Source organism: Scophthalmus maximus, chromosome 4, assembly GCF_022379125.1.
Source record: "Scophthalmus maximus strain ysfricsl-2021 chromosome 4, ASM2237912v1, whole genome shotgun sequence".
Classification (NCBI taxonomy): Eukaryota; Metazoa; Chordata; class Actinopteri; order Pleuronectiformes; family Scophthalmidae; genus Scophthalmus; species Scophthalmus maximus.
Window position 1 is genome coordinate 15,697,122 of NC_061518.1, and position 22,699 is coordinate 15,719,820.

The window sequence follows — 22,699 nt, forward strand, 5'->3', positions numbered from 1 at the left end:
TGATGATCGAAACACGCACAGACACACCTGAGGGGGCTGAACCTGACTGTCTACAAGGGTGTTTCTTTCATAAGCTGGAGATAACACATAAATGGATGAACGAAGGACAAACTGATTGACAGATTTACGGAGACTGTAACAGTTGGTTTACAGCACAAAACTCAACATTTAAAATGTCATTACTTTAAAGCACAGATTTGCAATCATGATTTGGGATTTCACATAATTTCACGATACGTTGGATGGTTGAAACTTCTTTCCCGTGGATAAAAAATTTGCTGACGTTTGACTTTGGAGGACATTTTTGAGATTTTGCGTTGAAAACATTGAAAAACACCAAAATGGATTGCTGAAGAATTGAAGACAAAGATCTAATCACTATAGAGAATTATCAAGATATCAAGGTACAGTTTGTCTAATTTCAATTTTTTTATTCACCAATTACATGCATATATACTGTAATGCTAAAGTCTAATTTCAGGTTATGGTTTGACTTTTTTTCCTCTTTCATACACAGACTCTGCATGCATAGATCACAAAAAGCAGTGGACTAGATACGCAAGATGGAGGAACTTAAATACAGAGGAAAGAAAAGAGAGGGAAGACACAGGTAAAAAAAATTATCTACTCAACGTGTTACCTGTAGAAGATCATTATGTTTTGTCTCCGCTTCATTTAAGGCGTTGACAGGGATGTTACAGATTTAAATACACGTATTTATGTGGACAGCAGCTCACTCAGCCCAGTCTGATAAAATTGTTTCTATTTTACATATAAAGAGGAGAGAATCTGGCAGAAATCTGTTATAAATAGTTTAAATTCCTTAGTTCTTTTTGTTAAATATTTTCTTCTTCCATTTACACTCACCATGTTGATTAATGCAGTGGCAAAAAAAAGTATGGGAACCATGTGAATAACCTGGTTCTCTGTGTCGATAGGTCGTTTTTTACGAACATTTACATTTTATTGTCGAGCTACAACACCCATCATCACTTTAACTTGTTTACTTTATTTTTTTTTATAAAGTTGTATCTGGAGTGAGACCAATTTGGAAACAAATACATTCAGTACTCACACATTTGATTTAGGCAGCTGTTCTACTTTCACACATTTATTCAACTCTTCAACACTGTTTATTCTTATCAGGAAGGAGGTTTCTATTTGGTATCATTTACAATTTGTGGAAACATAATTTCCCCTGAGCACTGTTGTGCTTCTCTTTATTGCTGTGGCTTATATCAGTCCCACAGATACTGACCACTGTTAAGGGGGTGCTGCTCCAATTACAATGTTAAATACATCTTACAGTTTTAATCACATTCTGCATATTGGTACCACTGAGGTCGACAGTGGTTGTTGTCTCTGGGATTAGATTTGTTAAGTTTTCACTCCTGTTCCTTGGTTGGTTGGTCAGCAGGATTACGCAAAATTTCTGAACCGATTTCCAGGAAACTTGGTAGAAGTATTAGACATGGGTCGCAAAAGAACCCAATAAATTTTGGTGCGGATCCATATAATGGGGCGGATTAAGGATTTCCTCTTTTTTTTTACCACTTTCTGTAACATTGTGAGAGATTGTGTTTTGGGATATTTTCACCACTGTAGATCTTTTTTTTAAAAATCTGGCATATTAATGGGACTGATTTCTATAAGGGTGTGCAAATTGTTGTGGTTCGATTGAATTTAAGGTGACTGCTGGGCATTGGTGGAAGTATTCATTCTACAGAATGCTAGTTTTTGAATAGATTAAATTATTTGTAATTCCTCTATATGAGAGGAAACAAACAAATGTTAAAGTCCCCATCCACTCAAAAAAGTGTTTTTCTTTTGTTTCTGTCCATTAAAACGTCTGACATTGACTATAGGGACTAGTATCTGAGAAATTTTGTGATTATAGAGGTGTTTTCACATTCCTCTCCTGGAGTAGGAGATTTCTCTGCACTTCTCTGCAATTTAAAATTCAAACAAATCCTGGGAAAGCTAGATTTGGTCACAAATACAGAAAACCAATCGCTGTAGAATATGCAAATGTGGCAAAGAAATCGGAAACTTCTAGTGCACGCAGACGCAGCGCATCAAGGAGAGGATGGCAGGCATGTCAGCAGACAGTTAGCATTAGCATTAGCAGTTTGTGAAAGTTCTATGGCTGAATCTCGCTTATGTTGCCACTAGTCATCTTGTTGTGCACATTCTTACACTGGTCAACCTAGCGCGAGCAGCTGTGGTGAGCGCGGCACACGGCATGTGTTATTTGAATATTCATAGTCTCAGAATTCCTCCGTGAGGGAGAGAGAGTGGATGGTTTCCAGGGCAATTCAGAGGTTGTTTTTTTAACTTTTTTGGGGGTAAACAATGTTAAACAGCTTCTTCACACAGGCAGTAAATTGCACAAAGCTTCCTCCCCTCCATCCTCCATCCCCTCCTTCTCGTAGACTCTAGTGCAATAAAACCCCACCCTAAGAACTGGAAGTGCAATTTAAAGTCTTTCCTCTAGCATTTCAAAAGCTTAATTGTGGCTGTCGATCAGTTGAAAGTTCTTTAACAATGTGTCTTGTAATGATTACGTTACATGCATCACTGAAGCAAAGTTCAGATTCGCAAACACTCATCTCACATATCGTCTGCCAGTGTGTCACAGGCCATACTGAGCAGCTGTATTTGATAATATTTGATAGTGGCTATGGCAAAGTCAAAGATCACAGTGTTATCAATTCAAGGAGGAAAACCCACACCCTGTAATTATTCTGAACTTTAATCACATTAATCAGCGAGCAGTGGGGGATGGCAGAGGCTAATAAACACATGCGTCATGCGTTTGGTTACAATGCCAAAAGACATGGGTATAATCAGACTTACTGTGGAGATGTTTGGATTCAGTCAGTGTTTCTGTCTCTATTGCATGTCATTCAACCTTCCCTTCATGCTAATACCTTTCATCTTGTTGCAATGTAATGTGAATGGTAACAACAAAGAAGAGAGACAAAAGAAATCTGAACACTAAGGCTACAACCATACTACTACGTTTTCATTTTAAAACTATGTTGTAAAAATTAAACAATCTCCATCTACACAAGCATTTGAGCTCTGAATCCGTTATAATCCATACTATTACTAGAGTTTCAAACTAGAATGGGGTGAGCAGCGTTTCATAACTTCTCTGTTTTAGGAGCTGGAAAACTCCAGAGTAGTGTGGACAGCAGGAGTAAACAGCAGTGAGGCGTTTCGAAACTAAAATGTAGTAATATGGATGTAGCCTAACAGAAAGAAAACAAAGAATATTGTTTACAGTCGTTGACAGCTGTAGAAAGGTAGACAAATTATACCCATGAATCTGTAACCTCTGAGGAAATGTACAATAGGCTAAGTTATTTTTATATCATTATTTTTACAATGATAGACCCCTTCGTTTGGTATTGTCGGCTTTCTTGTGACAGGCTAAGGCGCCCTCTCATTTAAGATTTTCCCCTACATCATCCCCAAATTCACTGCAACATTTCTGCAATCACTTCCATTGCTAATATGTATAGAGATGGATATTTTAGGGATGGAATTTAATTCATTACATTAAATGAATGTAATGTAATGGATGTAATGTAAACACATTTAATAGTTTTGACCCCTGCTTTTAGGAAAGTAAATCTGCACATTCATCAAAATACTTAAATTTCATGCACATAAACAAAATACCCTGATGAAAAAAAATATTTCAAGCAGCGGGCTATATTTCACTGGTTCTCCATGGTATTCTGCCATGGATCTGCCAACTTCTTTCATTTTTCAAGGATCACTATGACATAACTGTTATAATAGTTAAAGTCAATCAATATATGTGTCCATGTGTGCATCTCAGGGATACATGGGATCCATTCCAGCTGAACCCAGTAGGAGCTGAGAAGGAGAGTAAGAGAAGATGTTTTCAACTGGCCCAGTATCTGGTGGCTGTTATTGTGGGGTTAGCTGTCCTGACAAGTGCTGTTGTCGCCAAGGTAGGTTTATCTAACAGTCTATAAAACTGTGTATCTGTCAGTAAGGTTGCTTATCTGTCTATTTAGAGACATATAAGGAGAATTCCCAGGATGAAATTCCTGGCTCTGATGTCAGAAGCCTAATAAAGCAGTTCAGTTTTTTAATTGATTTTTTTAAGCCCACTTTACAAACACCACCACAATTGACTTTTACCAAAAATGATAAGTCATATCTCTTGCAAGCAGACATATATGCCTTCATCGCTATTAGGTTCTATCACTATAGGTTTTTTTTAGTGCACATAAGAAAGTTTGAGATTTATTTTAATTTGATAGATCATATATAGCAGCTTGGGCTGCATGGTGGTGTAGCGGTTAGCACCTTCGCCTCACAGCAAGAAGGTTGTGGGTTCAAATCCCGGTTCAACCAGTGCCTTTCTGTGTGGAATTGCATGTTCTCCCCGTGTATGCGTGAGTTTTCTCCGGGTTCCCACAGTCCATAGACATGCAGAATGGGGTTAGGTTAATTGGAGACTCTAAATTGACCGTTAATTTAATTGACCCGCGACCCTTAAATGGATAAAGCGGTAGACGATGAATGAATGAATATATAGCAACTTTATTTTGCAGGAAAGTGCTTTGAATTGTTTTATTTGATCACTTGTTAATCAAACAGTTTTGTTGGTTCTGTGGTGTCTTTCTTTGGGTTTTCTTTGATGAAGCTGTAACTGCTGCTCTTTATTTTTCTGTTCAGCCTTGGTGTCTAGTCTACTGCCACCGAGGCAAACTTCCCAGTTGTTATATAGATATGTAAATGATGATTCATGCTTGTTTTATTTTTAAGAGTAGGTAATAGCACATTTAATGAGTATAAATATATCTTAAATACAAGTTGTGACATGTAATGAAAGTAAGTTTTTGAAGCCATTTTGCTTTTTGGCAGTTTAGAGAAAGTTGTTGTTAAAGCTTTACATTTTTTCTATTGCAGATTAACTTAAGATTGAATTAATCAACCATACACTGTCAACAGATTTGTTTGGTGCAGTGACTTTATATCAAACTTTTTTTTCCATCAGAACTTTTAGAAAAGGCAGATACATCTTATCTGTCTGCCTGCCTAGTAACATGAACTATATTCCTGTTATGTATGATAGGGCAGGGCTTACAATACTTGACCTCTTTGTACCCAACTCTATCTTTCCGTTTCTGTGTTTCTCTGTCTCCCTCTTTGCAGATGTTATCTTCATTTTCTCTATCAGTCTTTACTGCTGCAGTATGTGCATGTGATTGCATCGTCCACCTCTGTGCTTCTGCCTCTATTTCCTTTCAATTTTTAATATTCTTCCTTCAGCCTTGTCTTTCAATCTATTTGTTCATGATGAATCGCTGGGCTGTAGTGAGTCACAAAACAACAAATCCCCTAAACATTGCTGTCTCTGTTTTCCAGTGTAATAAAAAGTAAGTTGTTTATATCTCAAAGTGATTTCCCATTGATGTGAGGATAATTGAGAACAATAAAGTTATGGGGTGTCCTTAAAGGCCCCATGAAATGAAAAATACATTTTCCCAGTTTTAAAGGGATAGTTCAGTGATTTTGAAGTGGGGTTGTATGAGTTACTTATTTGGTACTTATTGGTATTGGTATTTTTCATTTCATGGGGTCTTTATGCTTCCCTGCATTGATTGTTACTTTACCTCTTGCTATGTCAAATATTTGTTAAATCTACAGACGTAGGCAAAGGTGGTAGCGGGAAACCCTGACAAAAGAAAGCAGGTCGTTGTTTTGTCCATGTACTGGAAAACACATTTATATGCAGATTCATTGGCATGTTAAAAAAAGCGTAATCTACAGGTGTTGCCGGGCTCTTTAACAGTCTCTCTTAAATATCTATCTGAAGACTGAGAGAAACATAATTGAATAATCTGTAACTAGTATATGATAGGGCAAACGGTTGTCATTGACTTTTGGTCATCTGCCTCATCTGTCCTAACTGTCTGATTTTCTTTTAACAAACTTTCGTTTTTTGTCCAATCAGGGCTGTCTCTTGGTGTTGTCAACGCTGTCCTCTCCAACCTCCTTGCGAAGTGCAAAGGAAAAACAGTTCTACCTGCTGATGTTGGTTTTCTGCTTGGTTTGCCCCAACTTCCTGGTGTTTATTAAGTCGCTGTGGAAATGCGCCTTCAAGAGCTTTGTACAGCCCAACATGAAGACCATGTCATTTGTAGGTTTTTATGAAGCACCTAAAATGCTTTTCATGCAATTATAATGAATAATGTTTAGATTTTTGCTAAGATAAAACCAGTTTTTATAAGTTGGTTTAATTTTCTGAATGTTAAGCCAATCCTGGACAACAGTTTTAAAAACTTGATGTATCATAATTGTATCATTCATTTTGGCCACAGCTGCGCTAATTTTGACCATTTGGATTCAATTGAAGTTTTGGTAATAAAAATCAGTTTTCATCCACTTGTAGCCCAAAGTAATGGTGAGGTGTGCGTACGTGCATGCGTGCGTGCGTGCGTGCGTGCGTGCGTGCGTGCGTGCGTGCGTGCGTGCGTGCGTGCGTGCGTGCATGTACTTAATGCAATCTCTGTGTCTTTCCCAGATTTGTGCTATTGAGTGTGTGGTGTCTCTTGGCACTTCGGTCCTGGTGCTAGTCGTCATGCCTCAGTTTGACGTGTTGACTAATCTCTTCATCAGTGGAGGAGTCTGTATTGTGTCTGCTATTCTGCAGATTGTTTTCAGACTACAGAAAGAAACTTGGAAAATTGTATTCCCAATATGCTCCCTCATTCTCACAGTTGCAGGTAACTATTTTTTCTAAATTACAGGTAATTTACCCTCTGTCTCTACCTGGCTGCATTTTTTATATCATCAATTCTACCTTCACAGGCCAAAGATGGTGCTGTTGAGTGTTGAGACCAATTTGGTTTGTTGTTATCCCATAAAAAAGAAAATTCTGACCGTTTAATTCCATACATTTAACCAATCACTGCTTCACAAATGCATAAAATTGACCTTTGAAAAGTCTCCGTTAAATCTTATGAGATGTTTAAATGCCACCCTGACACATTTGTCCATATTCAAAATTGGGTCGACACAGTATTGTCTATGGTTAGGTTCTTTCAACAAAAGCACTTAGATTGAGATTAGAGAAAGGTTGCAGCGAAAATTAAATGTTTATAAGCATGTTACGTTTAAAGTCACTTTTTCTGTTAATCTGGGCAAAATATTTCCCTAAAGTTAACAAAGTGCTACCAGTACAAGGCCTTAACATTAATCCATATAGCAATGTTCTTTAATATTGAAACTAGTCCACATCAAGTTTCTTTCAAAACTTTTTTGCCATATGCAATTTAGTTGCATGTTGTATGTATTTTGTAGGAGGATGCAGTGTAATTTCTTTCCAGTCAGCAGCTGAAACTTGACATAGACAAAAAGCTGATAACTACAATGCTGCATTTAAAAAAATGATTACAGTAGCTTGCATGACATTAACACAACGACTGAGTAACTAACTCGTTCACTAACAGGTTACTGTCTGGTGGGAGTTGACTACTATGTACGTGTATCGTCATTTGTGGATAGACAGAGCCCCGACTGCTTTGTCTATATTGGAATTGGGATTTTCTCTTCCATCCTCATCTCCTTTTGCTGGTGGGAAAATCCACTGCAAGCTACTAACCGCATGCAGGTATAATGTTTTTCTATCATGTCTTCACTGCAACAACCTCTTTATTACAAAATGGCTCTATAAATCAGAAACTAAACTTGAATTAACCTGTTTACCTCATTGTAGACCACAAATTAATTACATTAAAAGCTGATGTCCCCAACTGACCCCTAGTTATAAAAAGCCTGTGTTTCGGCTTTTTAATGTTTTGTAATTTGTAATGTTGACATTGTCAACTGTGCCAGGTGGTATTCCATGTCTTCCACTAGAGCAGCTAGATAGTGATCCGTTTTGGATCTGTATATTAGTAGGGTATTAACAAGTGAAATGACTTTTTTTCCCTCCAGGACACACTGTCAGATTTGGACGGTTTCAGGGACTTTGTGTTTGTCATCAGCAGCATTCTGAGGATAATCGTGATAGGTAATTATCAGCCATCAATATCTATATCAGCACACAATACACAAAAAGCCATGCCTACAAATACAAATACATGCTGTTGAAATGTGATGATAACCACAAACATCACTGTGCTTAGACACAAATAGATATCTGCGATGTCAGAGTGCAGAGGGATTGCAAAGGATATTCTCCAGCAATTGTTTTCAATTTAGTAAAGCTATGTTTACATAATTTTAACATTTTATTGCACTATTTACATCAGCCTAATTTCCTTATGACACACTATTTCTTACCATTTCAAATCAGTACACTTGATTCATTGTTAACTATTCGAACATATTTGCTCTTTCGTATCGATGTTGTATTTATTGAGTAGTACATTTCATGCTATGCATCTTTTACATCATCTTTTTACATGATACATGTAATTCTGTTGTAGGAGGAGTATACCTATTTTACCATTTGCTTATTAAGAAGTCTATCATCTGGTCTGACTTTAACATGGACAGTGATGACTGGCAGTTACTGCAAATAGGACTGGGTCTGTTTTTCTTACAGGTAGGTGGGAGGAAGTAATAAAAATCAGATACATATATGGTATGCTGCATAGAGTACAGATGGTGTGTGCTGTATTGTCCTCTGTTGTCCTTGGGATTAAAAAAATGGTATTAAAGCAGAAAATTTAATGAAGTAGGTCTGTTCAACATTTTTAGAACTACAAAAAGTCTCTGATAGGTTCCACTGATCCCTGAGCTGCCAACTTTGAGCTCTTAACTCATTATTACCTCACATATAGTGTGGCTGTAACTCCACATGTTTCTTCCCTTATATTCATTATTTTTGTAACCTTTTTGCACTCGCCTGCTTTCAAGAAATGCTTAAAGAGTTTGATATCCCATACCAATGAGTGGCACTTCAGGCAAATCAGATGAACTGCTGCCCATTTACTATATATCTGTAGTCTGAGAAACTACCTGGCAAAACTAAAAAATGTTGTGCTGCACCTAACAATACATTACTGACAAACATTTCCCCTGCCTCCTTTCACAGGCATTCTGTGCAGCAGCCTGCCACTGGTTTGGGGTGGTGGCCTGTAAGATTCATGCAGTTAGGATGAGTTTTGCGCTGCCAGTATGTTTCACAGGACCTGCAGTACTACTGTTGGGAATTATACTTTTCTTGACCCAGGCACAAAAACTGGACGGAGCAGAGCATGGGAGCATCCAAGGTATGTTTATTTTTCTTAAAATAACCCAGTACTGAAGATAATTCATCTTCTCCAAAGCTGTGATTTAGATGTAACATTGTTTGAACTAAATTTGGTTATTTTAGTCATCATATCAGTGGTGAAAAATGTCTTTAAACTTTTGAGGGAATGTTTCAAGAGTAATAAACATAACTTATATTTCCACTGCAGAGTTTTGTGAAAGCTTGGTCTTCCTGAGCCATCAGAACACAACCCCTGTGGTCTTACTCGAGATCACCAGGAGCATCTGTCGTACTTCACTTAACAGGTACATGTTTAAGAGTGAGTGAGTGAGTGATTTCTGCTTACTGTAATTTAGCCAACAATATTAAGCATTTCCCTTTACTACTTGACAGCTACTACTTGCAATGGCCTTTTTCAATGCTGGCACTGGAGGGAGTGTGTATGTGGTCAGGCTTCGTCACATGTACCTACTACGTATGGAAAATAAAGGTATCAGTTCTCACACACACACACACACACACACACACACACACACACACACACACACACACACGGATTTCTGCCACCACCCCCAATACAATACAGTTCAAACTGTTATCTTGAAGGACATACTGTTCGGTTTTTTTAATGTTAGATCTACTAGTAATTTCCACAAGCCAGGGGTCTGTTATGTAAAATCAAAGACATATACCTAAATGTCTCTATGTTTCACTGCACCTCAGGTCCATCGTATAGAGAGAACCTCTCAGCTCTTTGTTCGTCGACTCTATGAATCTGCTTTCATTGACCTGTCTCTGCTGCTCAACACCAAGATGAAGGTAGCACGAGCCAAAAACCAAGAGAGGTAAGAGGAAGGAGAGCATTTCCATCCACATTATTTTTTGTATTGAGTGTTTTTTGGGGCATTTTGTCAAGTAAAATTGGAAACAATCTTTTGCATGCGTGGTTACTCTTTGAAATAACTGGAACAATGGGAGTTTAACAAACCCTAGTGTCCATAATGTTTCAAACTTTGTTTCCTAGACTGTTGAAATGTGTTTACAACATGAAATGTTTAAAACCTTTCCCATCCCCTCCCCTCTCCTCTCCTCGCATCTACAGCCATGATGAATTACAGAACTGTGTGATCTATCTGTGTGCCACCATGTGGCATGAGACCTATGATGAAATGCTGAAGATTCTCACCTCCATGTTCAGGTTCGATGGCACGGTCACTACAGACACCTCGTTGTCTTTTTCACATCCCTTTAAAGAGCAACTTAAGAGCAGCTAAACATCTCAGCGTTCACTTCTGGTCAGCAGTGCAAGAGATGGGATATTTTCAACCAGAGAGGCAGTGAAATAACCTTTCAGCCTGGCGTTATGTTCCTCTTTAAAATGTTAATCTTGAATTTAATGTGTTCATTTAATTTGCTCATGACATATGCTATTGCAGCTATAATGCTAAAATGTGTGCTGTTTAACATTTGGAATTGCACACCTCTATTTATTTCCTTTCATTCTTTGACAATTTGTAAAATGAGAAGAGAAGAGATAAAGGCTTCTGAAGTGTTGTTACCGCATCTGTGGTTTCAGGTTGGACCGCTATCGAGGTGATCCAAAGGAGGAACATAAGGACTGTTTTGACTTTGAGTGTCACATTTATGTGGACGATGCCTTCATGACTGAAAAGCACACGGAGAAGAGGGTGGTTAATTCTTATGTAAATGACTTGATCCATGTAGTCATAGAGGTTTACAGGTGAGATCATCCATCAATCTACTATCTATCTGTATATGTATACATTTATCTATACATCTATATTTCTAACCAACTATCTATCCATCCAACCGTTCAGGGTGTTTACAAACAAAGAGCCAGATGACGTGTCAATCATTGAGACTCCCTACGGTGGCAGGCTGATGTTTGTCATGCCTGAAGGCAACATGCTGTATGTTCACCTAAAAGACAAAAGTCTCATCAGGAACAAAAAAAGATGGTCCCAGGTATGGATTACTAATGGTGTTTTCTGTGTCTAAATATATATATATTCCAGTTTACGCAAGTGTAAACCATAAAGATCACATGGTACAAGATGATACTTGGTAAAAGTAAATATAATTCAGGGCATGGCTATTCTAAAGAGATGCACAGTAGTCTCTGACAAACAGCAAAAACAGAGTTCGCTTGCACCGAGTTGCCCAATCAGAATGGACCCACCACCCGCTCCTCTAACAAGGTCCATGACAATGGCCAGAAGGTCTATGTTTGTCTGACATCCTCAAAATCAGTGATTAACTGAGCTGGTGTTCCCTTTGATAGTAGAAGGTGCTTTACAATGGCAATTTTCATGACTACAGTCTAATTAACATTTTCAGAACAGAAGAGAGCCAGACCGATAATATCGCTATTGCACTAAATACATCTATGAATATTGATAATGAGCTTGGGCTTTTTCAATAATAAATGTATTTACACTTGGAGATATTAGTGTTAATTAAACAGTTCTTTATGGATATCATTGTACTACATTATCTGTATCTGTGGGAATATTTTTGGTTATAATTTGAGATATACTTTACAATAATGTGGATACAATAATATTGTCTGATGTAGTTTATATTATGGTTCTTTTAAACACAATTTCATCATGTCTATCAGATGAAGCAAATTGACACTGGGCAAGTCACTTGTTATTTTCAAATTACATATTAATGTCTATGGCTTTCAGATCATGTATCTATATTACCTACTTGGATGGAAGGGTTACATCGTCAAGAACCCTCAGAAGATCCCAGTAAGACATTTCTGCCTCTTGTATATAATGTGAACTTATAAGTATTTTGGCAGTATGTCTGTAATATATTGATCTACGCTCTTTTTTCCAGCGCCAGAATAACCTATGCAGAGCCAGTTTGATCTCTATAGATGGTGAGAGTTTCCTGATGCCTCAGTATGACAACGACAACAAGAGGAAATTCATTGCAGATGACAACACGTATATCCTGGCTCTAGACGGAGACACAGACTTCCAACCTAAAGCTGTGATTCTGCTTATAGACAGGTCAGTGAGAGACAAATCAACCGAATAACCTGTAGAGATATCATCATTTTCCAACAGTAATCAATGATACTAATGGTGGACAGTAAATGCTTTAGTAAGTTTTGTCATTCAGACAGTTTCTTTCTGTTATTATTTTGTTTACAACATAATAAATTTTATTTTTAAATTCATTTTAACTGACAGGTTGAGGATGTATGACAATGTAGGTGCAGCATGTGGTAGAATCCATCCTACTGGTATGGGTAAGTACACATGTTTTATATTAAACTCCTTTGTTTGTTTGTTTTATTTTATTATTTTTGCTTGGCTTGCCCTCTGCAGGGCATAGCATGCAATCTGCTAGTAGGACATATTATCTATCAAGTTGCAGAGGGTGAACAAGCCAAATTCAAGTTGAACCACATAACCATTAAAATGCTCCTGGGTTTAGTTATCATGACAGGTGCTTTTCCTGGATCCAGTTTGCCTCCACCTCATACAGTCTAGTTCAATGTAAGTCTATGAGTGATGGACTGGTCCAGACCAGCATACACCCAATTCATGCTGGGATAGAATCCACTTTCCATGACTCTTGAAATGATTCATTGGAAAGAGATAATTTAAGAAATGGGCGTCCGTGTAATTTAAATGCAGAACATTGTCTCTAATTTCTCTTGTCCTTTGTCTCCCTTGTTTTTCTTCCATTTTCTTCTGCCACCCTGTCTACCTGACTCTCTGCTCACCACCATTTCGCCTCACTGTCCCAGGTCCGATGGTGTGGTACCAGAAGTTTGAGTATGCAGTAGGCCACTGGCTACAGAAGACAGCAGAGCATGTGTTTGGCTGTGTGCTGTGCAGTCCAGGATGTTTCAGTCTATTTAGAGGGTCGGCCTTAATGGATGACAATGTTTTAAAGAGATACACAACAACTGCAACAAGAGCTTCGGAATATGTGCAATATGACCAAGGTTGGCACACAGACACGTGCACAAGACATTTTTTACTTCTCCGAGATTAGACTCATTACAACTCTTCTTTGATTGTTCACATCTATTTTAGACATCGCTTTTTTTCCTTGTGTTTATTGTGCATGTATACTTTTCTAGGGGAGGATCGTTGGCTGTGTACTCTGTTACTGCAGCAAGGATGGCGTGTCGAATACAATGCTGCATCAGATGCATACACCAACTCACCACAGGAGTTCAAAGAGTTTTACAACCAGAGGAGACGATGGGGACCCTCAACACTGGCCAACACACTGGACCTTCTGCACAGGTTATAGTTAACTATTATTAAAAATAGAGTTTCATTTCATGGCCAGTAACTTTATCACTTAACATTCAAATTTGATTTTTTTTTCCAGAGATTCAGAGTCATTCAAATTATACTTCCACAATCACCTGTTAACTATCTAAGCTGTGACATGCATTGTATTCATATGCACTCGTTTGTGGTTGTGACTTAAATTATAGTGGTGCAGAGACAGTGAAGAAAAACACATCAATCTCCAGGCTTTACATCTTCTACCAGATGTTCTCGGTTGGTTCCTCTATCCTTGGCCCAGCGTCTGTGACTCTCATGATAGCAGGTAGATTATAGTTTATTATTCTACAAGCCCATCCTTGTTGTTGATCATTTAATGACTGCAGCAGGGTTAACGTCTCACCTCTCCTGTTAACTGATTCCTATGAGTCCGTTAGGACTAAATGCATCAATTAGGTCACACACGCTCAATAAACTAGGAGAAAAAAACATTAATTCACCTATTTATTTTTTGCTCATAATTTTCAGAACTTTAGCAAAATTGCCCAAGAAACATGCAGTACATCCATTGACAATACTACCAAATACAGCAGTTGTTTTGGAAATTACCTTATTCCCTATTATGGAATGTAGTTTTTTTTGTGTTTCGTTTTCTCAAAACTGATATTTTAAAATAAGTTGTACAGTTACCTGTGATTTGTCTGAAAGGGATCCACCCACTTAAGTTGGGAATAAATTTTATCTTATGAATACATGAGAACACGTGAGATGCCTTAAAACTATTTAAGCCCTTTTTTTACACTGTGCGATTACAAAGATTTATGACATTGCATGTGAAATATCCGGAAAAGTCCAATAAAATCAATAAAACAATATCCACTTTGAGGTATGTCAGACTGTGCAATGTATTCCTGGTGAAACAATAAACAATGCAAAACAGATTGTATTTCCATTCCATTGGTTTGTAAATGTGGATTCTAGCAGCAGTTGCATTGTGGGATTTAGGTCCTCAAATTATGACTGTCATGACTTCACGCATTTATTGGCGGCCAAAGCTCAGCTGTAGGAGGACCAAATCTAGGATCACAGCTTTGATTTCAATGGCCAAATCATATCCACGGGCTTGCCTAAATCAAAACAGACTTTGTAATTAACAGTGTGAATTTACAACGACTTGAAATGTATTACTTTTCCCGCTGCACATCACTGTTTTGTTTTCACCTGAATTACTTCACTACTGTCTATCTACCTGCATCTGTTCTATAACTATTTCTGTCTTACTCCCTCTGACAGGTGCCTTCCAGTTTGTCTTCTCAATGACAGGAACACTTTCTATCATTGTCGCAAGCATTCCTCCCGTGTTTTACATCATCGTCTGCTTTGTAGCGAAGGCTAATGCTCAAATAACCATCGCTGCCATTATGAGTGTTCTGTATGCATTCCTCATGACAGCATCCTTCTTCTCCATCATCGGTGGGTAAAGACAAAAAAATGTAGTTGATTTTGGACTACTGACATTTGTTTTAAGTAAAATCTTTCAGTAAATTAATTTTGAATGCATTAAGATGCATCTCCTTCCCTTTTTAGGGGACATGGTGCTTCAGGGCACCTTTCTGACCCCTACTGGTTTGTTTTTGGTTTCCATGGCAATCATGTACTTGGTGACAGCCATACTACACCCAGAGGAGTTTGGTATGATTATACTATATTATTATGAATATTATATGTGTTAACATAATAGCATAACCTTAAACAGATCATATGTAAACAGTTTTATGTTACATTACATTATTTTCTTCCACAGGAATGATCATCTATGGTTTGATGTATTTCATCTGTATCCCCAGTGGATATCTCCTGCTGACCATCTACTCACTGGTTAACATGCACATTGTGACCTGGGGTACAAGGGAATCCAACAAGTAATACACTGATAATCATTAGAGGAAACAGTGGTGCTTTTGACTTATTATAATTATCTTAATTATTGGGTCATCTTTTAATTCCTTCATTTCAATTTATGGTGATATTAAAGAGAGGTAGCAAGTTAATAAATCCCAAGATAATCATGATCATATTAGCTGATTTGACTGACTTCTAGGATGAACAATAATTGCATTATTTGTAACAGAAGATAAAAATAACAAAAGGTAAATATAAAAGAAAGACAAAAGTGCTGATAATAGAAGAAGTTAAAAACAGTAATAGAGTACAAGTTCCTATCAGTAGTAGAAGCAGTTTAGGTGATTGTGTGGCTATAATCAATTCAACAACATTAAGTTGAACTGATTTTAAGTAGGGATTTTATGGTCAACATGAACGCACTTTGTGGGAGGAAATCCATGATTGTCAGCAGTAATTCATAGAGCAAACCGACTAACTCAGCATGCACTCATGCCCAACTACATGTACATTTATAATATATGTTAAAAAAAAATTAAAAACTTAAATAAATAATAATAATTTTCTAATATAGTATAACCCTTAACCCCTTAATAATATTAAGTTATTTTCATTGATAACAATCTGCACCCCTGATTATACCTCACCATGTGTGTATTCTTCTTTTTATTTTGTCCTTTTTGTTAGGGGAGGAGGAGAAGTGAAGAAGAACAAAAATTTGCTGTGTGACAGAAGCTGTAAACTCTGCTGCTGGGACATGAAATTACAGGTACTGCTACCAACGAGTCACAGATAAGCCTTCGAGTGGTTAAATGGGTAGATGGATGAAATTATTATGTCCCATTCTTTACAGATAACACAGGAAACCGAGAATCTCATGCTTCAACAAATCACAGCCCAGAGTGCCCAGAAAGCCCCTCCCACTTCAATCACTAACCAGGAAGAAACTCAACAGGCGAACGTAAATCTGGAGCTTCAAGCCTATCCTGCCACCACCAAAGAAGAAACTGTAGAAGGAGCTATGATACCTCCTACTGAAAAGCCAAACGGGGCAAACAGGGCAGAAGACAATGACACTGATTCCATTAGGAGGTATGTATTTTTCCTTTTTCTCTTCTGTTTATCATTAAACTATTTGATCAGTAAATATTTTAGTCAACAGGTCAGAAACCTGATAAGTCACTGAGCTACTTGGTCAGTGAGCCAAACTGTCATGTATATCAAAACAAACTCACCAACAATCATTTTGAAAACATCAGACCATTATTTAAATGATTTTGTTATCATAGAAGAACAAAACATACAGTATACTGGAATGATAAAATACATATCCTCTGAAATTCACCAAAAATGTGTGTGTGTGCATGTATGCAGTGATGACAGTGCTGAAAAAAAGAGCATATCATCCGACACATCTGATGAGTTTGACAACGATGAATGCTCAATGACTGGTGACCTAGAGGATACACAGGAGCTTCCCGTCAGTGGTAAGAAGCACTTAAGTGTTTGTGTCCTTTATACTATTTACGACTATTACAATTCTATTATGTATAGCAAATAACATACTGTGTGTGTGTGTGTGTGTGTGTGTGTGTGTGTGTGTTAGCCTGGGTGACGCCGGTGAAAGAAGAGTTTTTGAAGAAGCTGACTTATGCCAACATGAAAAGAAATCTACAAGAACAAATACGGTAAATTTCAATTTGGTAATTTACCACTCGTCAGGCGTTATTCACAACATCCCCAAACACCGTAACTGTGAGGTTTAGTTAAGCAGGACCCAAAAGCAGATGCTGGGAAAACAGGTGAATTTAACAAACGAAGAAAAAAAAGACCAAATCCAAATCAGGTAATCCAAATGGGGAAACACAAGGAACACAGAGTGAGACTGAACCAGAAGACATCACGGGGAACTAGCACCAAGAAGTACAGAGCAGGAACATTACAGCCGCATTACAGACGACATAACAGACGAACGAACAACCCTAGAGACTTTTTACACAAGAGGGCAGAGATAATTCACAAGTGAAACACATTAGGGACAGGTGCAGACAATCACAAGGGCGGGACACACAAGAAAAAGTAAAAAGACGAGCAACAAGACACAGGAGAAAAGGAAGTGGATGTCAAAAATGAAACAGAAACCAAAAACACAACACAAGGGACCATAAGAAAGAAACTGAGATGCAGCAACAACAAGGGAGTGTAATTGAAAGAATTAATAATTACAAAACCAACACAAAGTAAAAAAAAAAGCCAACAATCTCAAAAAATGCTATTTAACCAAAAACTTCACAGAAGTCAAATATAACAAAAGTCCATGAAGAAAAAACAAAAGTCTTTTCACAGTTCCAAAAAGCTCACAGGAGCAGAGTCATGATAGTAACAATGTTTGTACAGTGAATATCACTGAAAACAAATGCATTAATCTGTATCAATTTTCTTCTCCTCAGATATACACTCCGCAACAAAAAACAGGACGATCTATGTGAGGAGTTGGTCACGATGTTAACAGATACTCTCAATGTAGAGCTGAGTGATGTAGGGCCTGAAGATGTCCTGACAAAAAGCCAGCTGGAAATGTTACAACACGCACTAACAGAACGGGTGATGATTATGGATTTGCTTAAAATATTGTAATAATGTGTTGTTCTTAATGTAATGAGTTTGGCACCAAGAATATAGCTATTTTCTTTCCCTTTCTTTAACATTTACTTTGCTATATTTATTTGACTTTTATCAATGCAAACTCCCTTATAAAATATGGATAATAAAGAATTTACTATCTATTATATCACATATTACTGCCTCTATTTCCAAGGCTTTTAATTTCAATGAAAACCAAAATTACACTACTGCAGAAGAGGAATGACTTGAATCATTGAGTGATTGACTTTCATCTCCCAGGCTCGGCGTATTCTTAAGACAAGTCACATGAATAGGCTGGAGAAGAGAGTGATGAGAGCCATTGAGAAAACACTCATTGCCCCGCAGGTGCAAGAACTAGAAGAGGTAAGATGCTGATACAGCCCCTTGGGTTTCTGAGAAGCAAATCCTTTAGACCATAAAAATCCAACTAGCAGCTAGAATGCTGGAAATCCTCTTTGCTACAGATAAACAAATAGCAACTTCAATGGATCTTTAATAGAAAGAATTGCAACAACAATACTTCACAACTGACACATCTGAGAGGTAAAGTGTCTAAGCTAGGTCTTAATATGGGTAAATGTTCTGGCAATCTTAGCTTTAGTTATTTAGTTCAATGAGGGTATATCAATAAATAAATTAAACAAACCACACGAAATATCATCCCATGATTATATGTGTAATGCCCCTGGTAACCTTAGCAAAGGGGAGCTATTAAGAGGAACACAAGACCTATTCAGTTACACTTATTGCCCTTATTTGTGCATGTGTGCATGTGTGTGCGTGTGTGTTTAGGGTGAGCATGACTTCTGGACCAAATTAATCGAGCGGTATTTGAAGCCTATTGTTGACACTAAGGCACATGAAGAGGAGGTCACCAGAGAGCTGAAGTCACTGCGCAACAAGGTCAGATCGACTTACTACTTACTGTACAGCGTTTACTCTGCAAACGTTTATTATTCATCCAGCTGTATTTGTAGTGAGGTCTATTACACCAAACATATCTTTAGTGTTTCCTTAATACAATTTTTTGTTATCTAGTGGTCAATATCCTGATACTAGTAACAACTGTATTAAGTTATTATACCCTGATAATCCTGGAGTGCTTACTGTTGTATTATTCAGGAAACATCCCCTGACTGGGTTGTTTTGAATTGGAAAGACAATAAGTAAAGTCTTGTGGGAATTTTTAGATCTTTCTGAAAAACTATATTAATTTTCACTATTTTTTGCACCTATCATTGCAGGCAATAACATTGACAAGTTAGTATTTCAGTGTCAGGAGTAAAGAAGTATTAAATGTGCCTTCCTCCCTCCAGGCTGTCTTCCTGTATTTCATCATCAACGTGCTGTGGGTGGTAGCTACCTTCTTCCTGCAGGCCATTGGAAATGATGTCATCAGCATTAAGATCCCTAAATACTATTCAAATGGAAGTTTATCTGATGATGTCCTCAAGGTTGGAGCAGGCAGACAGAGTCTGAGATGCATGTGCTACAGAGATAGAGATAGTTATAGGAGATGTTTCTGAAAATCTGTTTCTGCTGTTGTGAATCCCACTAACTCATTTTGTGTTGACAGGTGGAGCCTCTCAGTTTGATGTTCCTGTTGTCTTTTGCTATTCTTCTCCTTATCCAGTTCCTTGCCATGTTATATCACAGGTACATGCACGCACACACGCCCGCACGCCCGCACGCACGCACGCACACACGCACACTCGCACACACACACACACACACACAAAGAAGTAAACAACTTGACTTTCAGACACTGTATATTTCATTGAAAGTTTTAAACTGAGACTGAATATTTCGGCTGCTGTGTAAAATTTGAATTTCCCCTACGGGAGATCAATTAAGGTACATCTTATCTTATCTTGATATTTTCCCAACCAACAGCAGGGAAATTGTGAGAAATCATTGCCTTCATGGAGAATTATAATGACATCCCCTGTAGTTATCAGACCTGTTGTGCATCTATTCCTGTCCATATTTTCTACTTGTGTTTAATCTTGGTGCCTCACTGTTTGCAGGGTCTACACACTGATCCATGTGGTGTCCTATCGCAGCACAGAGAAAGACTACAAACAGAGTGGCAATGTAAGTGGCAACTCTCAAACAGACACACAGACATACACAGAAAACTGCAGAGAGTTTGTTTTTTAATTGAAATCTTTGACCTTCTTGATTAAATTTAGGGACTGGGCCACATGTGCCTTTCAACTTAACATTGTAAAATAAGAGGAGCCAAATTGCCAATGGAGGTGTCATCATGACATCAGAAACCTTAAAGCATAACCTTTAAAACTAACTGAACTAAAATCCACAAAAATCCTTCCACAAGTCTTTTCCTAACTGCGAGAAATGACCCAGTGTCAAAGGGGCAGGCATGATAAAGAGCGGGTCGAATTTTCTAAATGATGCATGAAATAAGCGTCGATGCTTCCCATCTTATCTATAGCATAGGATACATTGGACAGCAGCAACTTGTGAAGCGCAGCAAATTACATGAGCAGCAGGAGCCTCACAAGCACGTTAAGAACTGGCTTAGATGTAAACAGGCAGTGGTCGTTGGCATGGCAGGAGTTAAAGCAAACGGCTCATCATACAGCACCTCTTAAAAGAGCAAAGGAAGGGGGATAGAAATCCAGCAGGCAATAACCCGATTTCTGCAAAGGCTGGCTACAAACGGTCAAAATGACAAACAGGTGAAATGTCAGCATTCCAAGCACCTGTAGCCTCTGTCCAAAGGGTTGGGATAACCTTCAGTAATCTTGACTGTGATAGTACACACACACAGCTGAACCCAGCAAGTACAGGCAGTCACACCCGCATCAACGACTGCATCTACAGTCAACATTTGTTTACAAGCACAGCTGGTGGTGGTGAGGACAGCAGGTGTGTGTGTGTGTGTGTGCGTGTGTGTGTGTGTGCGTGACTCACCTGCAGCCATTGGGACGAGACCACAGCCCTGAGCCTCCATGGTGGCGCGATGTTCAAATATGACGTCCACGTCACATCATGCGCCACTGTATTTCTTGTACTGTACATTTTGGCTGTCTGAGTCCTTGTATGCGTGTTCGGCCACATTGGCCCTGTCAGTTTAGCAGGACGTTGGTCCACTTTCAGAGTGTATTGGCCTCCCGTCAGCGCCCCCTCAGTCCGTCACTTTAAACCGAGTCTCACGAGGCTTTGGAGCCGTTGCCATTAACTTACTGATTGAATTTAAACCCAGTTTATTTCATTTCGGACGACCGTCCTAACTCTCTAGGTAATAATTTCTGTCGAAAATACCAAACATGTGCCTTCCCTTGGTGTTATTATACCCCGAATCCTGAGTCCTGGCCGTTCACAGTGTTTCCCAGAGACAGTTCGTGTTACTAATCAATACACAGCACCTGTGATCGTGACGCAGTGACGTGCAGTACCGTCTGTCACCACACGAACTGTACATTGCCCTATGGTCCATGCAGGGGGCGCTGTTTCCCTCATCATTGTAACTCAATCATAGGCAGTAAAGAACTCGATTAAAAACATATTATTGGTTTATTTGTTTACGTGTCCGGGATAGTCCATGAGATGCTTTTGTGTGTTTCCGTCATCTAGGAGGATGATGGTGATGATGACCTAATTATGGAGAACCACAGTGCCAATGGACTCTCCATTACCAGTGATGACCTGTATATGTAACATTCAACATCGACATTTTAAGCACATCAACCAGCACACACAACCGGGGACACAAAATGGGACACTGGAAACCAGACATAATAGAATGAATACATGTTGCTTGGCAGATCTAAATGAGGATGTGAAGTCACGTTTTTGCCTAAACATATCTCAGGTTGGAGTGTTTTTTATGATAGTATATGATATATATGATATGGAGTATTTTATTTGAATATTTTTGATGTTCTATTTAAAGTAAGACTCATTACAGACTAATTAATTGTACTTATCAAAATCAGGGGTCTAAAGACATAATCTTGTATGTTAGACAGGTTGTACATCCCATGAAATAAAATAAAACAACAAATTATCAGGAAGTTAATGGAAAAATGTTTAGATTAGATTAGATTTTTTTTGTCCCATAAGGGAATTTGATTTGGACACAGACAGTGACTGCTATGTTCATGTTCAGGCCTACTCTAAATGCTTTCTAGTGTAAGTTAATGTGTTAATAATGTGTTGAGGATGGCATCATTGTAATAGTACATATAAAAACTGCACTTTACAAAGAGAGATGTTTCTCAAAAATATATAGGTAAGCTGCCTGGGAAACTACATGATTTAAATTTGTGGATTATCTATTTGTATCATAAATCAAAGACATAACTGCATATGATGTCAGAAATAAAGCCTTTTATGTATAAAATTTGCAAAATGTATTTAAACAGCTGCCTAAATTGAGTCTGTGTGGTCTGCCCTCATTCGTATTCACATCCCATTCAGATACATACGTAAATGTTTTAGGAACTTTGAGTGTATACATAACAAAGACTTTTAAGATGTTCTTCCTAACTCACTTTGACAGAAATTTGCTTATTCAACCCTATGGTGAAAATATACTTTATACTGTGTGGGTCAGTAAACGGTGAACAAGGTTTGATTTCTGTGCACT

General features: G+C 38.1%; 1 protein-coding gene across 1 annotated transcript; it reads left to right on the plus strand.

Moving 5' to 3' along the window:
• The first annotated feature begins 46 nt into the window (after positions 1-46).
• On the plus strand, positions 47-22,488 carry chs1 (chitin synthase 1). The gene is made up of 35 exons (XM_035629175.2): positions 47-404; positions 518-610; positions 3,851-3,986; positions 6,002-6,187; positions 6,572-6,773; positions 7,500-7,660; positions 7,987-8,062; positions 8,481-8,599; positions 9,092-9,269; positions 9,459-9,555; positions 9,644-9,740; positions 9,974-10,095; positions 10,353-10,448; positions 10,827-10,991; positions 11,089-11,236; positions 11,962-12,027; positions 12,119-12,294; positions 12,478-12,536; positions 13,041-13,241; positions 13,380-13,548; positions 13,746-13,861; positions 14,830-15,009; positions 15,124-15,228; positions 15,341-15,458; positions 16,126-16,207; positions 16,292-16,530; positions 16,813-16,925; positions 17,045-17,126; positions 17,889-18,042; positions 18,343-18,447; positions 18,877-18,987; positions 19,401-19,538; positions 19,661-19,740; positions 20,112-20,178; positions 21,685-22,488. The coding sequence occupies exons 2-35, from the start codon at positions 564-566 to the stop codon at positions 21,766-21,768; spliced, it is 4,275 nt and encodes a 1,424-aa protein (XP_035485068.2). The 5' UTR covers positions 47-404; positions 518-563; the 3' UTR covers positions 21,769-22,488.
• The last annotated feature ends 211 nt before the right edge of the window (positions 22,489-22,699 follow it).

Coding starts and splice junctions, on each gene's coding strand:
- chs1 (XM_035629175.2), top strand. CDS start 564: ATGGAGGAACTTAAATACAGAGGAAAGAAAAGAGAGGGAAGACACAG. Junction 18,988..19,400: donor TGAAGTCACTGCGCAACAAG/GTCAGATCGACT, acceptor TCCTCCCTCCAG/GCTGTCTTCCTGTATTTCAT. Junction 19,539..19,660: donor TATCTGATGATGTCCTCAAG/GTTGGAGCAGGC, acceptor TTGTGTTGACAG/GTGGAGCCTCTCAGTTTGAT.